General features: G+C 37.4%; 1 protein-coding gene and 1 non-coding gene across 3 annotated transcripts in view; one reads left to right on the forward strand and one right to left on the reverse strand.

Moving 5' to 3' along the window:
- The window catches only part of MORC3 (MORC family CW-type zinc finger 3), a 45,361-nt gene that overhangs the window by 17,425 nt on the left and 8,131 nt on the right, over positions 1-19,805 (forward strand). For both annotated transcript variants that reach the window (XM_059164695.1, XM_059164694.1), the window contains exons 7-15: positions 2,314-2,442; positions 2,928-3,047; positions 5,845-5,942; positions 10,498-10,602; positions 12,426-12,548; positions 12,655-12,729; positions 13,823-13,868; positions 15,033-15,199; positions 18,871-19,759. In XM_059164695.1, the coding sequence (XP_059020678.1) occupies positions 2,314-2,442; positions 2,928-3,047; positions 5,845-5,942; positions 10,498-10,602; positions 12,426-12,548; positions 12,655-12,729; positions 13,823-13,868; positions 15,033-15,199; positions 18,871-19,759 (1,752 nt within the window). The remainder of the gene's footprint in view (positions 1-2,313; positions 2,443-2,927; positions 3,048-5,844; positions 5,943-10,497; positions 10,603-12,425; positions 12,549-12,654; positions 12,730-13,822; positions 13,869-15,032; positions 15,200-18,870; positions 19,760-19,805) is intronic.
- On the reverse strand, positions 12,838-12,946 carry LOC131826137 (U6 spliceosomal RNA). The gene has a single exon (XR_009351432.1). It is a non-coding gene; the product is annotated as a U6 spliceosomal RNA (small nuclear RNA).

The following is a 19,805-nucleotide window of genomic DNA, read 5'->3' on the forward strand; positions in this document are numbered from 1 at the left end:
TTGTAAATTCATCAGGTCTAACAGCACTTGTAGTTTTTCACTGTGTGGTTAGATTATTTGCATTAGGAATACTAGAATCAGTATGTCTTACAGTAGCCATATTGATTAATTCAGGAAGAAACACCAAAATCAGTGTTTCTCTTCTCTTTTTAATTTAAATATTTTAGAACACAACATCTTAATTTACATCCTAAAGCAAATAAATTATAGACTAGAAATCACATTAATATAGTTTTGTGATAAATATCTCTGACATTTAACCTTAGAAATAAATGTATTCAAGAGCAAGGAAATGAATACTGTTTAAAATGTTGATAGGATAATAAGAATATTGTTTCTTAGTCACTATGATAAGACATATAATACTAACTTCCCTTTATTTTTTGTGCTGAGATGATTCCATAACCCCAGGCTGAGGATACTTTTGATATTTACACATTTACAACTTTCTAAGACCCTAGCAGTTATATACCCCAAAACATTATTGAAGTATGTTCCTAGTTGTTAAGAAAAATCTTGCTCAATTATGAAACAGTCCAGGTGTGGTCAGAGCAGGTGGTGTGGATTTCATATACTGTGAAATAAAATGTTTTAGGGGCGCCTGGATGGCTCAGTGGGTTAAAGCCTCTGCTTTCGGCTCAGGTCATGATCCCAGGGTCCTGGGATCGAGCCAGCATTGGGCTCCCTGCTCAGCAGGGAGCCTGCCTCCCTTCCTCTCTCTCTCCACCTGCCTCTTTGCCTACTTGTGATCTCTGTCTTTCAAATAAATAAATAAAATCTTAAAAAAAAACAAAGAAATAAAATGTTTTAAAATATCGTTAACAAATTTTATAAGTGATGAAACACCACTAATTTTGAAATCAGGAATCAGGAAATAAAGAGAAATGGTTCAGTTTCAGTTTTGTGTTGAACCTTTCATCTGTCCTTGTGTTACTCAATTCATTTCTTTATAGGATGGCTTGGAGGCCGGCATAGAACTGCATTTTTTTTTTTAAGATTTTATTTATTTATTTTTTTGACAGAGCGAGAGATCACAAGTAGGCAGAGAGGCAGGCATAGAGAGAGAGGGAAGCAGGCTCCCTGCCAAGCAGAGAGCCTGATGGGAGACTCCATCCCAGGACTGAGACCATGACCTGAGCTGAAGACAGAGGCTTAACCCACTGAGCCACCCAGGCACCCCAAACGGCATATTTTTTTAACATGTTCAGATACAGACTTTGGTCAAGATTGTAAAGTATCTAAACTTTCTTTTTTCTTTTTTTAAAGATTTATTTATTTTAGGGGGCGCATCTGTGAGCAGGGGGAAAGGCAGAGGGAGAGAGGGAAGAGGAAAAGAGGAGGGTAGAAATCTCAAGCAGACTCCCTTTGAGAATAGAGATGATACAGGCCTCAGTTCCAGGAACGTGAGATTATGATAAGCCGAAATCAAGACAGCTGCTTAATTGACTAAGCTACCAGGCATTCCTGTATTTAAACGTTCATACTAAGAATTGAAAACACAGGGATGTCTGGGTGGCTCAGTGGGTTAAGCCTCTGCCTTTGACTCAGGTCATGATCTCAGGGTCCTGGGATCGAGCCCTGCGTTGGGCTCTCTGCTCAGCGGGGAGCCTGCTTCTCCCTCTCTCTCTGCCTATTTGTGATCTCTCTCTCTGTCAAATAAATAAATAAAATGTTAAAAAGAAAAAAAAGAATTGAAAACACATTTAGATTAGTGCTGACTATTACAGTTTGATTTTTCAAAAATTCCAAGTTGATATACTTGGCTTAACTGTTGGAGTATTATGTATGATATTTTCCTTTTCAGGTGTACAGTAGACCTTTTTGTCTATTTTTTATTTTGCTTGTTATTTTTACCTAAATAAAATTTATCATTACTTTTAAACTGTGATAGTAATATATTTACTTGACAGAAGAGTTAGAAAATATGGTCGTGTTTTGTACATATGTACATTTTTAAAAAATTAAAATGAGAGTGCTCGCTTTGGCAGTATATATACTAAAAAAAGGTAAAATGAGATATCACATATGCTGTTCTGTAAATTTTTTAAAAAGTTTTATTTGTAATATATTTATATAGGTCAATAGATTGTTTTCTGCAAACCATTTTTCTAGCTGTAGTATATTGAGTTTATTTTTAAAGAAAGCAAATGTTAACTAATTACAGCTTTTTAATAGTGTATATTTTTGAAGAGTTCATGGGTCCTTTATCAAAGCAAAGTGGCAGGTTTCTTTTTAAATACAGTTATCAGTAATATTGAACAAATACGTAGGTAATTACTTGAAAAGGACAGATATCATTTTGTGTCTTTACAGGCTTACTGCAGTATATTATACCTAAAACCAAGAATGCAGATCATCTTACGTGGACAGAAAGTGAAGACACAGCTGGTCTCAAAGAGTCTTGCCTACATTGAACGTGATGTTTATCGACCTAAATTTTTAGTATCCTTTCTTTTCTTTTTTTAAATATTTATTTATTTATTTATTTATTTAGTGTCCTTTCTTTTCCTTTTTAAAAGATTTATTTATTTATTAATTTATTATATCATATCATATTATTTATTTATTTATTTGTCTGGTACAGGGTGGGGGGGGTAAACATGAACAGGAGGAGAAGCAGGCAGAGGGATAGGCTCCCTGCTGAGCAAGCTGCCCAATGCTGGACTTGATCCCAGGACCCTGGGATCATGACCTAAGCTGAAGGCCGGTGCTTAACCAACTGAGCCACCCAGGTGTCCTTTATTTTCCTTTTTATGATGCTGTATGAAGATATTCTCTTCCCCCATTCTCCTTCTATCCTGATATGGAGTCTAATCCTCTCCAGCATTGTCCTTTTTGTACACTTCTAGATTCATTAAAAAATGACTTGAAAAGGATGATTTGAGGGGAGTGAGGTAGTGTGTTCAGAATTTTCCTTAATATTTAAGACTAAAACAGTGAGAATTACTTTTGGATTCAACTGCAGAAATAAAGATCATTATGGGATAATGATGTATCACAGAAATAGACTCATCAAAGCTTATGAAAAAGTTGGATGTCAGTTAAGGGTAAGCTTTATATCTGAAATATCTCTTTTATAAAAGTTAAAATATCATGTTGTTGGGTCAAACGTGAAATAATAAGCTTTGCTTAATGACTTTTTTAGATGCCAGTGTGTTTAATAATGTTGGTATGGTACTTGAACTTAAAGAACTTTTATATTAATTTCCCATTTGGTCCTGATGATCTTATGAGGGGGACAGAATATTTTATCTCTGTTATACAGAGGAAGGAGATGGAGGATAAGAAGTTAAGTAACTTACTCTAGACCTAAAATGAGTATGGTTCTTAGATCCAGATGAAGACCATTTGACTGCATTTGGATATGGATCCGTTGTTATTTCTGGGATGAAACTGCTTAGTTTTATTTAGTCCTGGCTCAATAGCCAGAAAAACAGGATCATATAGGTGATTTACTGCTTTGGAGTTAATTCCTAAATAAATTAAAGCCTTCCTCGTAAACCGCTTCCATTGTCCTAGAATTCAGTTTAGGATGATGAACACTGCCCACTATGCTAGTCTTTATCCTTTACGTGTTTTCACAGAAAGAATTTTTTTGGAGTATATGTGTTAAGAATTAAGTGATAAATTCTGAAAATTAAGTTTGTTAAACGTAGTAAGCCTAATCATATCTTGTTTTCCAAAGTTATGGTTTTCATTTTCTATTAATCTTATTTCATTCTAAGTTCTTTCTAGAATGATGTGAGCTCTACACAGTATGCTAGTGTGGGTTTATCTTGAACATTACTCAATAGGGGTTGTAACTCTTAGAATTTAACATGACATGAGCCCAGAATATAGCATTTTCGCAAAAGTAAGCAAACTTTGTTGGGCTTTTTTTGGTAACCACAAATTTCAGTAAACAGCTAAAATACAGAAATTTGGCAACCATGATATGAGGTGTCAATAACTTTTATTTAAAAATGCTAATTTTCATTGATAATTGGACTAATAATTTTCATCAGAAATACTCTTATTAAAGTTATGGGGAATTTCATCAGTAATTGGAAATGCATTTTTGATAATAAGGCTTACTTCTCAAGTGATTTGGGATTCAAAAGAAACAATGTATCTGCAACAGAATGGAAAATATTTTTTTTCTTTTATCCTTTATGATTCTGACTTAAGATACACAGCCATTTTTCCAACCCAGTTAAATTTGCATTGTATATACTTTATGGTTAAGGTTGACCTTGTAAAAAATAGGCTTTTACAGCCAACTGTTACATTGTTTTTCTTTACCAGGTGACGGATTGGGCATAGTATTTGCATTCTGTAGATTCAAAATCTTTTTTTTTTTTTCCTTAAAGATTTTATTTATTTATTTGACAGAGATCACAAGTAGGCAGAGAGGCAGGCAGAGAGAGAGGGGAGGAAGCAGGCTCCCTGCCCAGCAGAGAGCCCGATGCGGGACTCGATCCCAGGACCCTGAGATCATGACCTGAGCCGAAGGCAGAGGCTTAACCCACTGAGCCAGCCAGGCGCCCTGCATTCTGTAGATTCAATAAGCAGTTACTAAATAAGACTCAGGTATCTGGTGTGATTTACTCAGAATAAGAAGATGATTAAGATAGAGAGCATGCCGTCAGAGCTCTGGTGAGGGGAAAATGTGGTACAAGTTGAAAGCATCAGAAAAAGCTTCTTGGAGGCAGCAGTGATGGCGATGAGTCTTAGTTGATGTTACTGTGTTGAAAAGTCTGGCAAGGGTTTTCCAGGCAGAGAAAAATCTCTGCAAAGGAAGGGAAAGAGGCTTCAGAGATTGTGACGTCATTAAGGCAGTAGCTAACTTTGCTGGGGCATATGCATAGAGAGATAAGATGAGATTTGAAAGAAGGTGAGCCAGAACTACGAATTGGGAGGGTATCGTGGTTTATTAATGGTATGAGATGAGGAACACTGATGGTTTTTAATAGTGGGATTAGATCTGCATGGTTTCAGCTGTATTTCTGAAAAATTTCACTTTAGTATTCTTTTACTTTTTCCTTTTGTAGACTCAGCTATAATTGTGAACAAAATATTTTTGAACTTAATACTTGTTAATCATCTATAGATAATCGAATATATGACTCATATACTTTGAGTTCAGTATTTTAGCTAGTAGCGGTATTTTTTTTTGTTTGTTGGTTTTTAAGATGTTATTTATTTATGAGAGAGAGAAAGGCAGAGGCAGACTCCCTGTGGAGCAGGGAGCCCAATGTGGGACTCGATCCCAGGACCCCAGGGTCCTGGGAAAAAGGAAAGGAAAAAGAAAAGGAAAATGAAAAGGATCATGACCTGAGCTGAAAGCAGATGCTTAACCGCCTGAGCCACCCAGGTGCTCTCTAGGAGCATTTTTTAAAAAATAACTTGAATTGAACTGTCCTAGGTTTTTACTTCATCTCTGATATCAACTGGATGTGTAACTTTGGACAAATGATTTTAATTTTAATCTGGTACACTTTTTTGCTACGGTCTTTGTTAAATACTGTGGATATAGAAAGGAGTTAGTTGTAGTTTCCACTGTCTAAGAAAGGCATCCCAATAGAGGTGGTCTTTTTTGTATTAAATTAGGGATGCTAATACTTGTCTAAATGGATATTTGACAACAGTGGAAGTAGTTATGGAGGAAGGCTCTAATATATTTAGGAATTAACTTATAGAAAAATAAAATAAACCTACCAGACACTATTTTTCAATTTAAATTTCTTAAGAATAGGGATATAAAATGTAAGAAATGTTTCATACAAATTATAAGTCTTTGTGGAAGGTAATTATTTTGAGCATTGTGTCTTATGCTTAAAACACTGATTTCATTTTCTTTTTCAGGCGAACAATATGGGTGTTGGAGTAGTAGGAATTATAGAGTGTAACTTCCTAAAGCCAACTCATAATAAACAAGATTTTGACTATACTAATGAGTACAGGTATGTTACCTGTTAAAGTCACTGGCTTTTTACAGTTTATTTTGGGAATACTTTCATCTAAGCTGAATTTTTTTTTTTTTTTCTGTCTTGTGGATGTTTTTATCTTACAGAACTTTAAGAAAATTGGTAGGTGAGAGGCTTGCTTAGAAAACACCTTTAGCCCTCTTCTCCCAACCTAGGAGTTAATCTACCCCATCACCAGTAGAAATATGTTCTCCCCATCTTTATTGATGAAGTATTTCTGAGATTTATAGTAGAAATAGAGGATGTTCCTGCTCTATTGGTGTCAACATTTATTGTGTAATATCATGAAACTTTGTGCTTATAGATGGGAACTTGAAGGGGATTTAGTCCTGTGTACTTTAGACAGAAATACTATGATCTTATAAGAGTGGTTAGAAGTCACAGAATGAATATGACCATTAGTTTTACTTGTAGATTTAGGAAGCAGACTTTCCCTAATGAGCACATATGATGAAGTAGAATGCAAATGTCATGTGAACATTGGTGATAAAGATAAAGATAATGTCACAGGCCCTTTTTTCAAATAAAGAAAAAATAAAAAGAAAATAATAAAGATAAGAGCAAAACTGATGAATTAGGAAACGCATATAATACAGAAAATTAGTATACACTCAAGAGTTGACTCCTGGGGCAGAGGCTACTCCTGTTAGTTGAACAGGGATATAATTTCTCTCTCTCTCTCTTTTTTTTTTTTTAATATTTTATTTATTTATTTGACAGACAGATCACAAGTAGGGAGAGAGAGGAGGAAGCAGGCTCCCCACTGAGCAGAGAACCCGATGCGGGGCTCAATCCCAGGACCCTGAGATCATGACCTGAGCTGAAGGCAGAGGCTTTAACCCACTGAGCCACCCAGGTGCCCCGAACAGGGTTAATTTAATACAAGGAATTATTTCCTAGAATAGTAGAGGGTGATTACTAGAAGGGGTAAAAGAAGACAGTAGGTTCCCAGAACCAACAGATACAGAAGACTGACTATTCCCTCAAGGTTGAGAAAAAAGACTAGGAACTAGGAGAGGGCCCCCTGCCCCTCAAGTCAAGAGATTCAAATCTTCTTGTAGCAGTCATGACAACATAGGAACAAACTGCTTGCAAGTTTCTTGCCAGAAAAAGAAGGCCTGGCCAGTGCTGGACTGTAGATGTGACGTGCTATTGCCAGAGGCTGTGGGTGAGCTGGAGCTATTCTATAGAGGAGATCGGTCTTTGCCCAAGGATATGGACACACGGGGACTGGTCTCTTGATGGAGGTAGTGGGCTGCCGGAGGACAGAGCATTGCTAGAGAGCACAGCTGGCGCTCCTCTATTATTTGGCTCCAGCCAGATAATAATACATACATACATACATACCAGGACCTGAAGGACACTTGCGTTGCTGTCCCCATTCATCTGTTAATCCAGTTCAGCATTCCTCGGACTGCCAAATGATAAATGTTTATATGACCAAGTGTCAAAAAAAATCACAAAACTGAGCAAAGAAGACTGAATTTGGAGCTGAGAGACAATAAATTCATAACTGACAAAATAAAAAAGCCTGAAGTTTGTTCTTTGATAAGATTAGTAAAAGGACAATGTGGGGGGGTAGAAAGCAGAAATCCTCAATATCAAAAACGAAAAGGAGACACACCCAAGAACATCAAAGGAATAGCATGAACAATTTTTACCATCTTAGATGATATGTGCATGTTCCTTTAAAATTGAATCAATTTTTAGAAAACGTCCCACATATTAAATTCAAATATTTTAAGAAGGAAGTAGCACCAGTCTTACACTATCTTTAATTAAAGGTTTTATGAGGGCATGTAACTCTGGTAGTGAACTTGTGAATACTTCTTACAAGAGGGAATTTATGTTTCTCATGATCAAGATCCAAAAAATTTTAAAATATAGCAAATGCCATCTAGTAATATGTAAAAAGGATAATTAATACATTAAAACCAATTAGATTATATTCCAAGGTGACATGGTTTTATTATTCAAAAATCAATGTAGTTCATCACATTGATGTTAGAAAGGAAAAATCTTACAGTTATTTTCATACATAGGTACAGAAAAAGCACTTGATAAATCACAACACCCACTTGTAATTGTTTTTATTTGAGAGAAAGCACATGTACAAGTGAGTGGGGCAGGGGTGGGATTAGATAGGTTGGGTCAGAGGGACAGGGAGAAAATATTAAGCAGGCTCCGAGAGGCTTGATCCCAGGACCCTGAGATGGTGACCCGAGCCAAAGTCTGAGCAAATTCGGCACCTCACCCATTTGTAATTTAGAAGAAAAAAAAAGGAACGTTTACAAAATCATGAATAGAAGGGCATATTAGCAATGCAGAGCATTTACAAAAACAACGAAGTGGATTCCTTACGGATGAAAATGAGATAAGGATTTCCACTATACACCGTTGTTCCTGAGGAAATAACCATATAATAAAGAAAAAGAAGTAAAAGTTATAAGGGTTAGAAAGGAAGAAATAAAACATTTCTGTATAAGATAGTATTAAGTATAGAGTAAGTCCAAAATAATATGCAAATTTAGAATTAACAAGGAACAAGTTAAGTGGTATGTATTCTAGGATTGTTGGATGAGAAGTATTCAGAAATCAATAGTATTTCTGTTTACCAACAACAAGAAACTAGAACATGAAATTTTTAAAAAGTCATGAAGTGTCAAAAAAAATCAGGTACTTTGGAGTAAATAAAATATGCAGCATGTACACTAAAAACTATGAAATACTGTGGAGTGAAATTTAAGCCCCAAGTGGTAGGCATACCAGGTTCAAGAATTGGGAGGCTGAATATTACAAAATGTCAGTTTTTCTCTAAAATAATTAAATACGATTCCAATTTAAGAAAAAAATCCCTCCCAGCTTTTGTGGGTATTGATACTATTAATAGGCTTACTCTAAACTTTATGTTGAAAGTCAGAAGACCCAAGGTAATTAAGATAATTAAGAACAACAAAGCAAGAAAACTTAACCTACTAATACCAGTACTTACGAAGCTACAGTCCCTAAGTGTGGTATTAAAGGATAAGCTATCTAGTGAAATAGAGAAGCCAGAAATAACCCCCCACTTTATATATTTGATGACCTGATTTATGACAAAGATTACATCATAGAATAGTGGGAAAATGATCATCTTTCCAAAAATGTTGGGTCAGTTGGCCATTTGTATAGATAATATGACTCTTGCTTCAAATGAAGCAAAAAATTGATACAGGATGGATTTTAGACCTATGTAAGATAAAAAAGTGGGAACAAGAATATTTTCAAAACCTTAGTTAAGCATATTTTAAAACAAGATGCAAAAAATATTGATCATTAATGGGCAAAATGAAAAATTATTTAAAATGAGTAAGAGAATGTTGGCAAGATAGAGCATTTGGAGCCCTGGCACATGGCTGGTGGGTATAAAATCAATACAAATCAACTGTTAGTTTATTGAGTAAAACCAAATATCCGTGCCCACCCCTGTAAACCTGCAGTTTCACTCTTCGGTATATTCCCAGCATAAATGGGTGCAGTCTTTTGGACTGAGGAATAGTGGTGATGAGAGGCGATGAAGAGAACTTGGAAAAGGGAGGATGCGATTGGAAGGGAAGATTGGTTCTGATTTGGACACTTAAATGTTACGTGACAGTGACGAAAAAATTAGTTGGAAGTAACAGGTGGGGATAGAAATGTCTGATTAATCTGCCAGTGTAGGATTTCTAGTCTTGATGATTGAAAGCTTTATTTTAAATTGAGACTGTTACACTGACTATACCTTGTATGTGCATAGTTCTGTCACAGTAGGTGCTTAACTCGAATGATTGCTTAAGTGTGGCCTTAGATCCCACTGATCAGCTTTTTATTAATATCTTATTGAGGAAGGAGTGATAGTCTTAATTGTGGGACAGAAGCTATTTTAAAATACACTTGCTGGTGTTGATTGCATTCTTTTATTTATTTATTTATTTATTTATTTTTAAGGATTTATTTATTTATTTGACAGACAGAAATCACAAGGAGGCAGAGAGGCAGGCAGAGAGAGAGGAGGAAGCAGGCTCCCGGCTGAGCAGAGAGCCCGATGCGGGGCTTGATCCCAGGACCCTGGGATCATGACCCGAGCCAAAGGCAGAGGCTTTAACCCACTGAGCCACCCAGGCGCCCCGATTGCATTCTTTTATAAACTAAAAGTCTGATTTCTAATTTGAATTGAAGCTTATAGGTTTGTCAATGGAGTTGGAATTTAGAATGCCTGTGGTTCTTCCACTAATTGGTCTGCAACATACTTTCTCAACAGAGGACACAAAATATTACTGTTTATATCTTCAAAGACAATCTTGGCTCTGCTCTGAGAACTTAAAAGTGTCCTTGTAGAAAATTGCCATTAGAGCATTCTTTACTAACTATACCTTTGGGAGTCATCAATTTCCTTTACCCTGTAGTGTCTACATGATCCTTAATAAGTCATTTGTGCTTTCTCTGTGTTTGACAAAGGTTTGAACTTTTATCTTTTTTTTTTTCTTAAATTGATTTTAATTTACTTTTTTAGGCTGACAATAGCAGCATTAGGAGAAAAGCTGAATGATTACTGGAATGAAATGAAAGTGAAAAAAAATGCAGAATATCCTCTAAATTTGCCAGTTGAAGATATTCAGTAAGTACATTAAAAAATATCAACCCACTCTAATATCAAGACATGATATTGGAGGGTATAGTGATGGAACACAAACTTTGAACTAAGCCAGAATAAGAATTAAATTGTATAACTCAGCACACCATGAAATGAGCCAGTGAATGTACACATTAATACACACACACAAAAGATTCACGAAGCAGTATTTATCCATACGTTGCATGCTGATACTTATTTCATTTAAAAAATGCAAGTCTTGACCCATTAAATTGATTTCGTGATCCACTAATGGATTGCATCTCATAGTTTGAAAAACTCTGGTCTTAGGGTCATGACTTTAAATCCAGAACTGAATTTAGATTCTAATTTTGCTTTAATAATGATGTGACACTGAACATGTTACTTGGCCTTTTATAAACTTCCCTTTTTTTTTTTTAACTTGTAAAATGGGAACATTAGGAGCACTCACTTCCTCGAGTTAGAAGACAAAGAATATGCCTTACGAGCAGTCAATAACTTGATAGCACACAGTGCCAGTTCTGTGAATGAATGAATAATAACTGTGTACTGATGGAAAGATGACCAAGATGTATAATTAGGAACAAAAAAGATGCAATTCAGTGTATTAATTTCCTATTTTTTTAAGTGTCCATATACGCATGCATTAATTCTGCAAGCATAGGAAATTCTACCAGGGTTTTAAAACATGAACAGTGGTAAGCTCCTAAAACAAGGATTTGTATTTACTTTATACATTTCTGGAGCACATGGCTGGCTCAGTGGACTGACCATCTGACTCTTGATTTCGGCCCAGGTCATGATCTCAGGGTTGTGAGATTGAGCCCCGTGTCGTACTCTGCACTGGGTGTGGAGCTTGCTTGGGGTTCTTTCTTTTCCTCTCCTTCTGCCCCTACCCCCTTTCTAAAAATGAATAAATAAACAAATTTCTGGATTGTTTAAAATTTATGTAACCATGTAAATGCATTTTTAAAAATTTATATTTTAAAAATTTATATTAAAATTTATATTTAAAATTTGTTTTTAAAAGTTTATATTTAAAACATTTATATTTAAAATAAAAAATTATATTTGTTCATTAAGATGAAGTCTTATAGTCAATGAAATGTTAAATGAATACCCAAGTTCTTCATAGGATCATTGTGATTTTCAAATGGTAAAACTATAAAGCACTAAAAGAATATATAAATAATTTTAAGGGCACCTGGGTGGCTTAGTGGGTTAAGCCTCTGCCTTCGGCTCAGGTCATGATCTCAGGGTCCTGGGATCGAGCCCTGCATCGGGCTCTCTCCTCAGGGAGAGAGTAGAGGCTCTCCTCTAGTAGAGGCTAAAAATGTAATAGAATTATTAAAAATGCTTAAATTATAGTAATAACAGCTTGCCTGTTTTCTGTATGTGAGTGTTTTATTGTGCTAATAAATATACTAGATTGGACATTGCAAATGCTAACTTAATATAAATTTCAAAGCAAAGCTTTTGGAATCTTAAGTCGCTTTTTTTTTTTTTTTTTAAATTTTATTTTATTATTTATTTATTTTTTTCTTTAAGTTGCTTTTTTATTACCAGAAAACAAAATTGAATAGTATGCTGTTAAAACATTTAAGTCTCTTTGTTTAAATTGGCCTGTTGGCTTTAACCTTTTGAAGGTAACCAGAACTGTTGTTTTTAAAAAATTTAACTTGCTGCACAACAATAATTATGTTGCAGGCATTTCAGGAACAGAATTAAATAATAAAGGCATTTTGCGGTAAAAATGATATAGAAGATCTAATGACGTGTACTTTGCATCCATGTTTTCATACTAATATTACATCATTTTGTTCCAGGAAACGTCCTGATCAGACATGGGTTCAATGTGATTCCTGTCTAAAGTGGCGAAAATTACCAGATGGAATAGATCAACTTCCAGAAAAATGGTATTGCTCCAATAACCCTGACCCACAGTTCAGGTACCATATAGTTGGTAGTACCCTTTTTGGAAAGGCAGAAAGTACTGTTCAAGATGTATGAACAGGCGCTGGTGACGTGTTATTCCCATGTGATTTTTCTGACTAGAAATTGTGATGTTCCAGAAGAACCTGAAGATGAGGATTTGGTGCATCCAACTTACGAAAAAACCTACAAAAAGAAGTGAGTGTTGTATTAATGTTTGGAGGGGAAATAATGCCTGTATTGTTAATGCTGGTGGGTGTACAGCTTTAGTTCATGCTTCTCCAAGATCAAGCTAGTACAACCCAGAAAAGATTATGACCCCAAAGAAGATTTTGCGTGTCATCCTTGCGCAGGGGCCATGCTAATCTTCTCTGTATCGTTCCAATTTTAGTATATGTGCTGCCGAAGCGAGCACCCAAAGAAGATTTTGATGTGGATACATAATACTGGGAGTTTTTTGTTTTTTGGTTTTTTTACTTTATACCGTGGATACCTGCTCTTTTTCCACCTGCCATTTACGCTGTCCTGTCTACACAGGATAGTTTGCATACAGAATAGTTTGTCTTTTGGGCCACACACAGATGAATCATAAATGAGTACTGCCTCATACGAGCTTATAGTCTTAACAGGGAAGGTAAGACGTGCATTAAGTTGACAGATACCATCGAAGGCAGGATCCATTTTGTTGGGAAGCCCATAAGGAGAGATGACTTCTCTCTGGGGATGGGAAGAGAAATCTGGATCAGGAAAACTCATGAGGCATATTTGTGTAATAGGCTTTGGAGGATGGGTTAGATGCAAATGTACAGGAAACAGATTCATTCTGCTTTAGAGCAAATACATGAATGGGCATAATGGAGAATAGAGGAGGGAGGGGGAAGTTGGCTAATGAAGGATAGTCAGCCCTGGTGAACTGTAGGTTAGTGTCTGCTCACAGAAGCCGGGTGCATGGGGAACTTTTGGGTGGTTTTGATTTAGAGTGCCTGGTTTTGAAGATAAATCCAGCAACAGGACCGTGAGTAAAGAGACCAGTTAGAAGCCTGTGTGATGTTCTTGCTCAAAGGTCTGAGAATAATGCTGGTCAGGGTAGAAAGCTTAAGGCAAATGTTGGGCATTACTGAGGTAAGAGAAAGTATTTCCCTGCCTGTGGGCTTAACACCGATGATCATGAAATTGAAGCAAAGTTCAGTGTACATATTAGTGAAATGGCAAGTTTATCATTGGAAAACATTGAAAAATAATAATCAAATTTAAGTATGTTCACTTTTCATCTTTTTCTCTTTTCTTTTAGAGATAAGGAGAAATTCAGGATCAGACAACCGGAAATGATCCCTCGGGTAACTGATGAAACCTTGCGTTTTATAGCTGTGTATTATATTGGGTGGTGGCTAGCTTAACAAATAGCTTTAAAGCTTAGGAGTTACATAACAAATTGAGTGATTTTGTTCATTCAGTCCACATACTCCTTTTCTTATACCCCTTCTTGCCTTCCTTCCTAGCCCGACAACTTCACTCACTGTTCAGTTTACTATTTAGTCGGGCATCATCTGAGAAAAGGCAGGCATTAAGAATCTTAACACCCAGGCACCTGGGTGGCCCATTCAGTTAAGCGTCTAACTCTTGATTTTGGCTCAGGTGATGATTGCAGTGTTCTGAGATGGAGCCCCATGTCAGGCTCTCTGCTAGGCATGGAGCCTGCTTGGAATTCTCTTTCCCCATCTCTCTCTCCCTCTGCGCCACCCTCCCTTATTAAAAAAAAAAAAAGAGAGAGAGAGAGAAAGAAAATGAATCTTATTGTCACATAGGCAGTTAAGGAAAAATTCACAGAGGAGAGCCATGGGGAGTTACATGGGACCAAAGCTACCGTGTTTTTCTTTCTCTTTGTTGAGCACTTTCTTAGTGCTTAATGGTGTTAAGGCACTTTTTCTGGATATCTGGGTAGACAGTTGTACTTCTTGTATAAGGAAGTTGTGGTCCACTGCAGATGTGTGTGTTTGCTTTTAGTTAACACTGAAATGTTTTCTTAACGGCAAAGACTGAGGGTTTGGAGGTGAGAACAGAACTGGGTGAGAAAGAAAAGTGGGCTTACTCTAAAACAGTATTGTTGACTTTATTTTCTGTTTCTTTTAGAAAAACAAGTTTTTAATTGTATTTCAGTAAGTCCTGTACAGTATAGGGTCAGTAAATTTTGCCATGAAAGACCAGATAGTTTGTATTTTAGACTTTGTGGGCCACATGCAGTCTCTGTTGTGTATTCTTGGTTTTGTTGTTTTGTTGACATCTTTAAAAATGCAAAAACATCCTTCCACTTACTTGCAGGTTGGAGTTGGCTTACTGGCCTGTTAGTGGCTCTCCTCTGGTATAGCCTAAAGAATTTACATGGTTAGAATCGCTCTCATTGTTTTCTGGGATATGGGGCAAAGGGAAAATAATACCTTGTGTTTTGGGGCATGGCACATTAAAAAAAGTCCTTTAAGCTTGATTTTCTTTTCTTGCAACAGATTAATGCTGAACTTTTGTTTCGGACACCCCCCGGATCAGGTCAAAGCTTTTCTCCTGTGAAGGAAAGCGTTCCAAGAGGACATCTTTCAGAAGTGGCAAATACTTACGCAACAAGACTCATAAATAATCATCGAGGTTCACCCCAGTCTGAACCTGAGAGCAACAAGTCAGTGGCTAAAATGTGTTTTTCCAGTGGGGAATGAATATTAAGCTCAGCCTTTACTTGACACTTCTATGGCAGTATTATACTTCTAAGTTTATATGTAAAAAGTCTGAAAAGTTAATTTACTTTTATTATCTAAACTTACCCAGCCCACTCATGCCACCCATTTAAGTCAGTTTTTAAAATATCAGTTGTATTCATTGTGGAATTTTTACCTCTTTGAAATTCTGTATAGTATGAAAATTCTATAATTCTAAATTTAAATTCTATAATTTTAAAATTACCACTATCTTAAGAAAAACATAAAGCAACTAATAATACAACACTGTAATGTCAGGTGTGACCCTTGAGTTCTTAGCTTGTTGTAGGCTGTGTTTTGGATGAGTGGATGGAGAAGGAAGGGAGCAAGAAAGGTATGAGTAATTGAACAGTTTGGTCTTTTGACTGGAATGGTCAGGGAAGGTTTGGGATGAGGTAGTTCTTGGTTTGGTTCCTAAAACTCTGAAAGCAATGCTCTGTGCAGGTGGCTCATTCAGAGGGAATAGAATGAATACAGGTGAAGAAGAAAGCATGATGGGGCGCCTGGGTGGCTCAGTTGGTTAAGCTGCTGCCTTCAGCTCAGGTCGTGATCCTAGGGTTCTGGGATCGAGTCCTACATCGGGCTCCTTGCTCAGCAGGGAGCCTGCTTCTCTCTGTCTCTGCCTGCTGCTCTGCCTGCTTGTGTTCTCCCTCTCTCTTTCTCTCTGACAAATAAATAAGTAAAATCTTCAAAAAAAAAAAAAGAAAGAAAGCATGATGTCAGTAACTAGGGGATCAGATTGACCACACTTGGTCTTTTTTGTTGAAAGACAAACATTGAAAACTGTTTGCTGAGATAGTAAGATGAGATTTTCTGAGAGGTTTTGTAGGCTTCATTAAATTCTCAGAGGGATTTTTGACTTCCAAAAGGATTAGAAATAACTGCATTTATGCATATATATATATATATATATATATGTATATGAGGACATGTTCTAAAATAGTTTGCTGTTTGTAGCCTACATTTTAGGGGCATGTTTTGGGGCTGGATTGCTACTTAACTAAGAACTGTGAATTTTTTTTTTTTTAATAGTCTCCTTAATTCTCTTGGCTTTTCTTCTTAAAGATGGATCCAAACAAAGTAAGAAAAAGTAAAACCTGTAAAGTTTACAGATAGAAAATAATGGAATTTCTTCTTTTTTTTTTTAAAGGGGGGTACAGAGTGAGAGGGGGAGAGAGAGAAAATGTGAAATAGGCTCTACACCGAGCATGAGCCCAGCAGCGGGGCTCAGTCTCACAACCCTGAGATTATGACCTGATCCGAAATCCAGAGTCCTGCATTTAACCACCTGAGCCACCTAAGGTGCCCCTGGAATTTATTCTTTAAAGTCATTTATTCCATCCAAGTGAAATAAGAAAATAGAAAAATTTTTCATTAATTTTTAAAGCCTAAAGAATTTGAAATTTGAATTTGGGAAAAATACAAGTTGTTTTTTTTTTTTAATAATATATATGTCTTAAAAATAAATAAATAAATAAATAAATAAATAAATAAATAAAAATAAAACCAAACACTGTGGAAAGGTAGTACCTAAACTAAGTCTTGAGAAAGACATATAGGAATTAGCCTCATAAGAAAAATAACAGGGCGGTTCCCACTTAAGTGATTAACTCCATGGAAACCTTGCATGCACCAAACTCACAATCATTGGGTACTTCTTTTTTTTTTTTTTTTAAAGGTTTTATTTATTAATTTGACAGAGAGAAATCACAAGTAGATGGAGAGGCAGCCAGAGAGAGAGAGATAGGGAAGCAGGCTCCCTGCTGAGCTGAAAGCCCGATACGGGACTCGATCCTAGGACCCTGAGATCATGACCTGAGCCGAGGGCAGCGGCTTAACTCACGGAACCACCCAGGCACCCCACAATCATTGGGTACTTATTTTTTTTTGGAAGATTTTATTTATTTATTTGACAGAGAGATCACAAGCAGGCAGAGAGTCAGGCAGAGAGAGAGAGAGAGAAGCAGGCTCCCCGCTGAGCAAAGAGCCCCATGCGGGGCTCGATCCCAGGACACTGAGATCATGACCCGAGCTGAAGGCAGTGGCTTAATCCACTGAGCCACCCAGGTGCTCATTGGGTACTTCTTAAGGCGGAAAACAGGAGGCTTGTTTGAGAGTTTAAGGAAGAGTAGTTCTCTAGACCTCTTCATAACCTGCCAAATCTGGTGACGTGGCTTCTCCTCTGTCAAGAATGTAGGATGTTTTCCTTCTGGAGCAGTTTCACATTTCACATGCTGAAGATGTGGGTGAGCCACTGGTTTGAAAGAGGAGGTGTAAGGGAAAGCGAGTACTGAATGATGACGAACCCCCTCCACTTTCCCTCACTGGGCCCCCAGGGGAAAAGCCTTGGGTGGTGCTGATGGTTTGAGCACCACATGGCCAGCCCTCACTGCTTCTAGTCGGTCTCACCCTGAAACGTAAAGACAGAGATCACTAGGTGTACAAACTGAAACAAAGGCAGTAGAGGAAACCCTGTGGAATTTACTGGGAGGCGGGTGGTGTGGAACAAACACATTTCTTAGAAAAGATAAGCAGGTAGAGGGTAGAAAAAGGAAAAGACAAGGTACAGGAGGGTGGACATCTGAAGAAGGGAGTTTCAGAATGGGAGATCAGAGAAAACAAAGGGGAGGGAATAGTATGACTTAAAATACACAGCAAAAATATGTGGGAAAAGATCCATTCTAAGAAACACGAAATTTTCGTACACCAGGGAAAATTTTTCAGGGAGGGAAAACACAAGTTAGCCTTCAAAAAGGTCAGGAATTAGAATGGCAGGAACACCGAATGGTACATACCAGTGGAATGATGCTTTTAAAGTTTGGAGAAAGTAATTTTCAACCTTGAAGTCTATATAAAAACCAAGCCAACAATAAAACTGAGATGTGAATAAAGATCTTTCATCATGTAACCTTGCACATTTTTTACATTCTGTGTACTGTTTCTCAAGATTCTATTGGAGATTGCGCCCCCTTGATAATGAGGGAGTAAAGAGAAACAGAAGAACTGATGGAAGAAATGGGGAGAGCTCTCACCTAGGCCCAAACAACAAACCAGTATAGATGACCCGCTGCCGGGGGGCAGAAAGTACCAGTTGGTGGTAAATTCACAGAAAACTCAGTCGATGATGAAAATGAGACGGTTTTTAATGCCAGGAGAATGGAAGGATAGGGCATGCTGATTGAGTCTGTGGCTCACTCTGATCATTGAGCATTGATAAAAATGACGATGAGCAAATGGAAATGGCAGAGCCCTTCACTGGGCGCTGGAACACAAGGAGCAGACCTGGGCTGGGGTTGGGGGTCATTCTCATTTGGCCATGTGTACCTTGAGGAGCCCAGAGGCCATCTAGTGAAAGGGAGTTCGGCAGTATGCAGAGCTGCTGCTTTACAGCAAGCTAAGTAGTCTAATTGTTTCCTCAGCTGTACAGGAGAAAATCCTCTCTACTTCATTAAATCATTGAGCAGTACTGTGTAATCATTTTTTAAAATGAGCGTGGACATTTCTTAAAATTTCAAGATTGATTACTTTGGGGTCATCTATTTTGTTCATTTCTATATTTTATGGTCTTATATTTTGTGTATCAAATTTTTTCCAGCCTGAAACGGAGACTTTCTACTCGTTCATCCATTTTGAATGCAAAGACGCGGAGACTGAGTAATCAAGCATTTGAAAATTCAACTTACAAAGATGATGATGATGAAGACGTCATCATTTTAGAAGAGAACAGTACTCCCAAACCTGCCATAGATCATGACATTGAAGTGAAATCAGAGCAGGGTCACATCGAGCAAAGTGGTCATCAGGTCGAGCCTGTGGCTGAGAAGGAACCTTGTGCCCAGACTGGTTCATCGGGCATCTCATCATCCAGGTGTGATCAGGGAACTACTGCAGCCACCCAGACAGAAGCCCCGAGTGTAGTTGTTAAAAAGGAAGAAGCACTCGAAGATGAGATAGACGCACGAAATGACGCGGCTATGCCGCCAGCCTGTGTGGAGGCTGAAGGGAAGACACAAGAAACCCAGGAAACCTTTGATAAATCTGCAGGTGATGCTAGTTGCCAGTTAAATGAACTGAGAAATGAACTGCTTCTAGTTACCCAAGAAAAAGAAAATTATAAAAGACAGTGTAATGTATTTACTGACCAAATCAAAGTGTTACAACAGAGGATACTGGAAATGAATGACAAATACGTGAAGAAGGAAACTTGTCATCAATCTACCGAAACCGATGCTGTATTTTTGCTTGAAAGTATTAATGGCAAATCTGAAAGTCCGGACCATGTGGTATCTCAGTATCGGCAAGCTTTGGAGGAAATAGAAAGGCTGAAAAAACAGTGTAGTGCTTTGCAACACGTGAAGGCCGAATGCAGTCAGTGTGCCAGTAGTGAGAGCAGAAGTGAAGTGGATGAAATGGTTGTGCAGCTTGATGACGTGTTTAGACAGCTGGACAAGTGCACTGTGGAGAGGGACCAGTACAAAAGTGAGGTGTGTATCATTCCACATAATGGAAGTCCTGGGAGTCCCAGGGAGT

The sequence above is a fragment of the Mustela lutreola genome, chromosome 2 (genome assembly GCF_030435805.1).
Source record: "Mustela lutreola isolate mMusLut2 chromosome 2, mMusLut2.pri, whole genome shotgun sequence".
NCBI classification, from domain to species: domain Eukaryota; kingdom Metazoa; phylum Chordata; class Mammalia; order Carnivora; family Mustelidae; genus Mustela; species Mustela lutreola.